Consider the following 8,024-nt stretch of genomic DNA (forward strand, 5'->3'; position numbering starts at 1 on the left):
GTGCGGTGGGATTGACTAAGTAAATTATAAATGTCTATTGGACGAGAGTACGAGTGAGGGGATACACAAGCAATTCACATATTCATGAGTTATTTGTCACAAGACGTGAGTGGCCCCAATCCCAGCGAAAGATTCCCAAGGGCGTGTGCCTGCGGACACATGCGAGTGAATTGACACCGTTTCGCGTGCACAGAGGCGGACAGAAGTGTCCTGTAATTGCTGTCCTGGACCGCGGGGGCAGAGGACCCCACCCAATCAATCGAGAGGCGGGATTAGGGCCCGGGAGTCCACCCGAGAGCAGCCCGGCGGACGGGACACGTCCCACAGCGAGGGGCCCAGGGCGATCCGATGCAGCCAGTCCCCAGCCTGGGTGGGGGGTGGCATTGGACGGTGTCCAGGAAGTCCATCAAAGGAGACCCATGCAGGCGTGACCTGATTGGTTGCGTACACATCTTGTTTGCCTTTTTGGAGCGTGTGTTGGTGAGTGCAGTAATCCTCTTAGATGTTTCCACTAAATCCTCCCACTCACACTCGTCATCAGAACACCACATCCACGTTGTGGAAAACTCTGCTCCTGCTCCTAGTCCTGGTTTTTCGTGGTCCGGAGGTGATGCTTCTGGAGGGTCACTCAATCAGTCAGGTCAGGGTTAGCGTATTTCACGCTTCCTTTGTAATATTACTGGATATCATATCATATTGTTTCCTTTAGACTTGCCAATGACACGAGTAGGCCTTTATTTATTGCACAATGTGGAAATTCAGAACAAAGCATGCTCATGACAATAATAAGAATAAGAAGAAAGACCATCATCATAATTAGATATTTATCATTGTTATATAGGGAGCGTCCCAGAAGTCAGCGCAGCTATCATTCGGTTGACATTGGGGCAGGATGGTCAGTGTTGGACAGGTTGGCTTTGGAGCCACCTGCAAACAAGTTTTTCTGTCCACGACCTCCAGGTCAGCGGCGGTTTGAGAGGTTTTGTCAAAAGTGTCGCTGGTCGTGCCTACCTAGACGCGGCACACCACAACCACCAGCTTCGTTCATGGACTTTCCCCAAATTGGGCAGCCGTGCCAGTTTACCCGACCAGAGATGATAAGAAACCGGAGTCGTCATTGAGCATCGGAATCTTCTGTTTGAAGCTCGAACAACCGGAAGTCATTATGGGTAAATCTTTGGGACTCCGCGGAATCGAGCTTTTGTCCATGCCGAGTTCCGCCGCAGTCCACCGGATAAACGTTTCCAACTTCGTTCGTGAAGAACAGATCCTGTTCGGAGATCCTGTTTGCCCTTCATTGTAATTGTAAAATTATTGGAGAAGTGGGACGGCCATAAGGCTTCCCAAATTAGTGCTGAACTGAAGTCGGGGACAGCAAAACCTTTATTTGCAACGCTGCTCTAAGGGTCAAATTGCCGAGTGAGCCACGGGTGGGCCGCGTATGGCTCATTTTCAGATCGTTACCATGAGTCCTCCAATTACAGTAATCGCCGCTATATCGCAATTCACACTTTGCGGCCCCACTATATCGCGGAGTTATTATTACAGCTACTACTCTATTTTCTTACACTGTCTGTACAATATTTTTGCGTTATCCATTGCTCTTGAGAGCGAGCAAGATATTACATTTTCAAATGTGTTTGCATTGTTTTCAATGTGTCAGAAATGTAAGTGCCGTCAATGCAGTAAAAGCATGCCTCAGGTGTGCTTAAATATTACAGATTTCACTCTTTGTGGGGTTTAGTCTGGAATTTGTGACCCCAGTGAGGGGGATTATTGGATTTGAAAATGACCGCCATGCTCCCCAAAAAGTGCAAAGCCCAAGCTGTCGATTGCTGACGGCCTCACAAATATTCGAATGATTCGTGAAACCAACAAACTAAAAAAAACCTACAAACTAAAAACTGTAGTGACGTTCGGGACAGTGTGTAAATATCTCATTATTTATTATGTTATTCTAATGACCATAGCTAACAGGCGACTTATGCTTGAATTCTACGAGAGCCCAAACGGGATGTGGGGATCAGGCATCTTATTTCTTCATAATAATACTTAGCTTGCTTGGCAGCTAAATCACTCCGTCCATATGCACAAACATACGTATTCCCCATACGTACAGTATATTCAGATACTACTTATTATTTATATACATACTATACTATTCATATTATATCATATACTTGTCAATGCATGTACTGGATTTAGATTTTACATGATGGAAATAATTAGTTTGAAACATGATTGGGCCAAAATCTCTCATTTGCTAAAATGTGGTCAGTTCCCTATTTTTTCACATTTTTGACGCTACTGGTCAGTCCCGACGTGGGTCTGTTAGTTGTACAAATGATTGATCAAGCTGGGGTGTTGAAAAGGGCTCGCTCTCTTTGACAATGACGAACTGTTCAACAAGCACGTCGGGGTTTTGGGTTTCCAGAAAAGGGGATGCTTTTAACGGTACCAAGCGGTTACCCATGACTGAGTGCAAGCAAATTGAGCTACGTGATTGATAGCCGCCTCACAAACAAGAACTTGATGAATTCTTGGTGAACTCTTGCTCAATGCTCGCATGCTAAAACTAGTGGAGAGGGGGGTGAGGATGAGGAGGATTAAGATGAAGGTGCCTGTCACTAATTGGATGAGACAACACCACAACCACTTAAAATACACTTTGTTCACCAAGTCATCCATTCACTCATACATTCATCCACTCGTTCATTCAAACATTCACTCATGCATTTGGCATTCCTTCATTTATTCACGCATGCTTCACTCATTCATTCATGAATGTATTCACTCATCCCTTCACTCATGAACTCACTCCCCATGATTAACTCATTCATTCATTCACTCATTCAGACAGGAGGAATGAAGGTCATTATGTCCATGTTGACCTTTCACAGTAAAAGTCTTCATCATGATGAGCTGGCTGCTCAAAATTGTTCCTCAGCCCCCCGGGACAACCCAACTCCACGAACCCAACCCCCAAACGGTCAGACACACTGTGTGTGTGTATGAATGTGTGTGTGTGCATAATGTATGCGCCTGTGTGTGTGTGCGTGTGCGAATCTGGCGTTGGAATAATTGTGTTCGTACATTCTCCGTGACTTTTGTTTTTTTTCAGGAGCAGAAGGTGACAATCCAGGATGAGTCCAGACAGGAAGTGGCGTTGTCATCAGAGAGCAGGTCACATTCAACGTCATTTGTAGTTTAGATTTCGAGTGGAAGGAGTAAACGTTGACTTTCTGTAGAAGCAGGAGGGGCGTGGTGCGTTGGATGAGTGAAGGTCTGGACAAGGTGTTTCCACCGCTCGTCGTCAACGAGAACAACCGTCAGGCCGCCACGGAGGTTTCATTTCCCACAATGCACTTGACGCTCGCCGTGCTCCACCTTCAGGTCATGTGATGCGGATGCGTGTGTTGATATTTTTCAGGATGCTGCGGTAGCAGCAGGTGAGACTCCGCCTTTAGGACCACTTCACGCCACCTTTGCCGGCAAGCCTTTGACTTGTTCTGTTTTGTTTGCTTGTTGCTCGTTTTAAATCATTTTACAATTTACGGACAAGGGAGACGTTAGTGCAGCCTTCGATGCAATAAACTACAAAATTCTTTTAACCATGGTGCACCATACGATCGGCCTCACAGGTGCTGTTTTTCACTGGTTAAATTCCTAACTCACTGGGATAGAAATTCATGTCACAATGGATTGGATTGTGGTGTTCCCCAGGGTTCAATTTTAGGTCCAACACGTTTTAATTTACACATGTTGCCATTTAGTGGGGTCATCAGGAGAAACGGAATAAGTGTTCACAGTTAGGCTGATGTCAGCTTCACCTTTCCATTTCTCCTGATGACCACAGCCCCATGAATGCTTTTTTTAACTGTATTTTAGAAATCAAGTCCTGGATGGCATGACATTTCCTTCAGCTCAACCAGGACAAAACTGATGTTTTAGTTATTAGTCCTGAAACTCAGAGAGCAAATAATAATAATTAAAAAAAAAAATGACAGAGTTGCTAATGCATGCTTTTATCTCCAGTCGCATTGAGTACTGCAACACTCTCCTTTCTGGTCTTCCTAAAAGGAGTCTTAGTAACTTACAATTACGACTACTACGCCCTGTCCTTGTGTGTTTGATCTGCTTGCGGCTCCTGCAGAATGGCGGCGCTTCAGACATGGCTGAGCAATGTCTCAGCAGCCAAGTTATGTATTTACAACAGTAAAAACGTTTAAACTTCCACACACGGGTGTTGGATGTTCAGGGGCTCCGAGACTACGGTAGGGTGGGATAGTGTTTGTGTCTTTTATCATTTATTGTATGGAAGGCGCTATTGAAATAAAGGTCGGATTGATTGATTTTGCTTTTGTCCTTTGGTCTTTTTCGCACAGCCGCGCATGTCCCGCTAGAGGAGGTGGAGTCCGAGCATCGGGACGCCGCAGACGAGGAGCCCCTCCCGTCCGGGTGAGTCTCTCGCGCAAACGGCTGTCAACCAAACGGCGACAACGCGCATCAATCGTTCCTGATCAATCGGCAACGATCGCTGGGTCCCAATTCACGGATGGCAGTCGTGTCATGCGTGAGTCCGAGCGAGCGCTTCCGTTTGCACTGAGAGGTCGTCGGGTCAGGCTGCCTCGGGTCGTCGGGCCGTCGGGTCGGGCCGGGTCGGATCGTCTGGTCGTGTCCTCGGGCCGGGTCGGGTCAGGCAGGGTCGGGTCTTTGGGTCGGACCGGGTTGTGTCAGATCGTCTGGTCGGGTCGTGTCGTCAGGTAGGGCCAAGTCGGGTCAGGTGGTCAGGTCAGGCCAAGTCGGGTCGTGTCATCAGGTCGGGCCGGGTCAGGCCAGGCCGGCTGGGTCGGGTGTGCTGCAGGAAACGAGCCAATTTCTGTTGGCTGTTGGACTGTGCAGTGAGCTTAGTGTTTGTGAAAATCCAAAACTAACATTGTGCATTGGGAATCACTCATCAGTCCCGACTGCCCGAAAACTACGAAAGGGTTTTGAGAGGAACTATCGAGGACGCTCCACAAAATGAAAGTGCTTGTCTTGTGACGAGGGAGTAGTGAATGCGTCAGTAATCTGGTCTATGCGCCACCTACTTCCGCATTCGGCAAATCAGGTATAGTAAAAGCACTTTCAAAGCCCCCATAGGAACTTTCAACGTCGACAGTGTCTTTTTTTAAACACTAGATGTCACCACAGAGCCACCAAAGATGATCATAGACGGTGTTTTGACTTGTTCATGCTAACGTACATCATATCATATTTGTATACATAAATGATATACATGTATTTAACTTTTGTCCAAAGATAGCAGCCATAAAGAAAACCAAATTTTAGCAAGTTCAAGGTTGACTTCAAATGTTCATGGAATCAATCCTAGTTTTGATCGTTAGCAAAGCATACACAGGAAGTTAGCTATTCCGTGTTTCGCATTGGTCACGTGACGTTCCGCAAGTGGATTCCACTAACGAGGACTAACGATGTTGTTCCCTGACAGGACGGCCGAGGCAGAGAAGCAGTCCAAGTATGTCAACTGGCTTTGGTTCGACCCCCACACCCCAGCTCGATGATGTCATCACTGAACGCTTTGATCTCCTCTTAGCAGTATCATGGGATGGATCGGCAGCGGCCTCGGGCGCCTGTTGCCTCGGCCGACGCAAAAGCAGGTGACCGCTCTTCGTGTCTTAGCGTCGGTGCTGGATGACATCATTGCTGACAGTGCGTTTGCGACGCGGGCCTCAGCTTAGCAGACTTAATTCCCGCGCAGCAGCATCACTATCACGTCAACACAATTACACAAACCGTCAACACGATACCCTAAAAAAAAATTAACCATTGGATCAACTGACAAACATTAAGAGATCAACACACCTAATATTTGAGCTTTGACTCATAAATAATTGCTTCAGTGCAACTTGAAATGTTGAACTTCATGTAAGCTAATTTCTCAAAGCAAATAAGTTGAAATGAACTCATTCAGTGCCAGCATGGATATTTGACACTGCGTGTGTTCAAAACAATTACATTGCCTTTATTACTTCATTTAAATAATCCTTTTAGTTGAACCTGGTTTTACTTCATGTAGATCATTTTTAAATGTTGGAACAAACCTTTGTTTCAAAGATTTTTATGTGTCGTAATTTGATATATTTTCCATACCGCTTATCCTCGATTACATTCACATTCACACTTGAGTGCATTTTAGAGTCTCCAAGGAAGCCAACACGCACAACTTTTGGGAATGCGGGAGGAAGCCGGCGTTCCCGCAGAAAAGCCACGCAAATAATTACATTTGATGACGCAAGCATGGGGAGACCGTGCAAACTCCACACAGTAAGGCCGCAGCCCGGATTTGAACCCACAACCTCTGAACTGTGAGGCAGATGCGCAAAATAACGGTCGGGGCGCTTCGATCGGGCTCAGGATCTCCCTGGGTCCTGGGTGGCGGGTGGCGGGTGGCGTCTCCCCCGTCGGGTCCCCTGCTGGACGGGCTCGCTGACTCCCCCCCTTGCGAGTGGAGGGGGCCGGGCTCATCCTTCCTCGATGTGCCAGCTCAGCAACTCTGTACACCAGTTGACTAACATGCATGTGATATGGTGTTCATTCATTAATAAGTTCGATAGAAACACTGTAGACTTTAATGATTTGTGCTGGGATCACTAATAACAACACAGGTTATACTAACATATCAACTGACACTAAAAAAGAACCCCACCGCACCACTCGACAGTAGCACTCCCTTGCTCTTTTTCCCACATCCTGTCCTGCCCTTTTCTGTCCTTTCTTATCTGGTTCTCTTGGTTAGTTATTGCATGTCCTCACCGAGGGCCCCCTCGCCGCCCCACCCCCCAATCTACAAATAACAGTTGTAATGTTACTTGTGTTTAAATATCTAGACTGTCTCACTATTGTTCTGCTGTGTTTTTCACCCCTAGTCCCCTTGTCCACTCTGTCCCCCTGTCTGTCCCCTAAAGCCCTTTTATGTCTGGCTGCATTCTCAATAAACAGATTCATAAAAAACTGAAGCAGAGGAAATATTTCAAACTCCCCTGTTGCACAGCAAAACTGTTCCAGCACAAAGGCATACAGATCCAGCATTCTTCAAGGCCACGCACTTGAACAGGACAGGTTTAAAAAAAAAATAAAAAATAAAAAAATAAAAACATGGCGGATTCCTTCATTTTTAAAATTCATCCAATGTTTCATTAGTTTTAGTATACGAAAACACTTGGCGTCTCCCACTCATCCCTGAATGACTTTTTTTGTTTGCACAGGAAGCAGACGGGGACCTTCACGACAGTGAGTTGAACATTCAACGGGTGTTTTTCCCCTTTTGCGGTCTCACACGCACTAGCGGCTTGTAGCGATGGATACATGAAGCCTCGTGAAGACTTGAAGCTTTCATCCAATCGGTTCACAAAAAGGTTCATTTCTACAGGCCTCACGTGCACACAACCCCCCCTGTTGGCCAAATCGGGATTGTCATTTGAACGATGCGATGGCTTTTTTTCCAGTGTCCGCATGGGAATTCATCACTAATCATAAATCACAGAATCTAATCACTGAAATTAAGACTATAGCTACATCTTGTGGGGTTTATTTATGTAACCTGTTTATGATAAGCGGCACGGTGGCCGACTGGTTAGAGCGTCAGCCTCACAGTTCTGAGGACCCGGGTTCAATCCCCGGCCCCGCCTGTGTGGAGTTTGCATGTTCTCCCCGTGCCTGCGTGGGTTTTCTCCGGGCACTCCGCTTTCCTCCCACATCCCAAAAACATGCATTCATTGGAGACTCTAAATTGCCCGTAGGCATGACTGTGAGTGTGAATGGTTGTTTGTTCCTATGTGCCCTGCAATTGGCTGGCAACCATTTCAGGGTGTACCCCCGCCTCCTGCCCGATGACAGCTGGGATAGGCTCCAGCATGCCCGCGACCCACGTGAGGAGAAGCGGCTCAGAAAATGGATCGATGGATGGATGTTTATGATAATTGGAGGTTATGCTATGCTACGAAAGAAACAAATCCAATAGG

The 8,024-nt window shown here is 46.6% G+C and overlaps 1 protein-coding gene across 12 annotated transcripts in view; it reads left to right on the forward strand.

Moving 5' to 3' along the window:
* The first annotated feature begins 306 nt into the window (after positions 1-306).
* Positions 307-8,024, forward strand: part of cngb1a (cyclic nucleotide gated channel subunit beta 1a) — a 30,198-nt gene continuing 22,480 nt past the window's right edge. For 3 of the 12 annotated variants that reach the window (XM_061754910.1, XM_061754920.1, XM_061754973.1), the window contains exons 1-9: positions 309-640; positions 2,901-2,989; positions 3,122-3,183; positions 3,249-3,345; positions 3,431-3,491; positions 4,386-4,458; positions 5,492-5,518; positions 5,597-5,660; positions 7,269-7,293. In XM_061754910.1, coding sequence (XP_061610894.1) covers positions 349-640; positions 2,901-2,989; positions 3,122-3,183; positions 3,249-3,345; positions 3,431-3,491; positions 4,386-4,458; positions 5,492-5,518; positions 5,597-5,660; positions 7,269-7,293 — 790 coding nt within the window. In that variant the 5' untranslated portion in view covers positions 309-348. Of the gene's footprint in view, positions 641-2,856; positions 2,990-3,121; positions 3,184-3,248; positions 3,346-3,430; positions 3,492-4,385; positions 4,459-5,491; positions 5,519-5,596; positions 5,661-7,268; positions 7,294-8,024 lie in introns of all 12 variants that reach the window. The other 9 variants (XM_061754983.1, XM_061754928.1, XM_061754946.1 and 6 more) reach the window with 9 other exon arrangements.

Source organism: Phyllopteryx taeniolatus, chromosome 2, assembly GCF_024500385.1.
Source record: "Phyllopteryx taeniolatus isolate TA_2022b chromosome 2, UOR_Ptae_1.2, whole genome shotgun sequence".
In the NCBI taxonomy this organism is placed as follows: domain Eukaryota; kingdom Metazoa; phylum Chordata; class Actinopteri; order Syngnathiformes; family Syngnathidae; genus Phyllopteryx; species Phyllopteryx taeniolatus.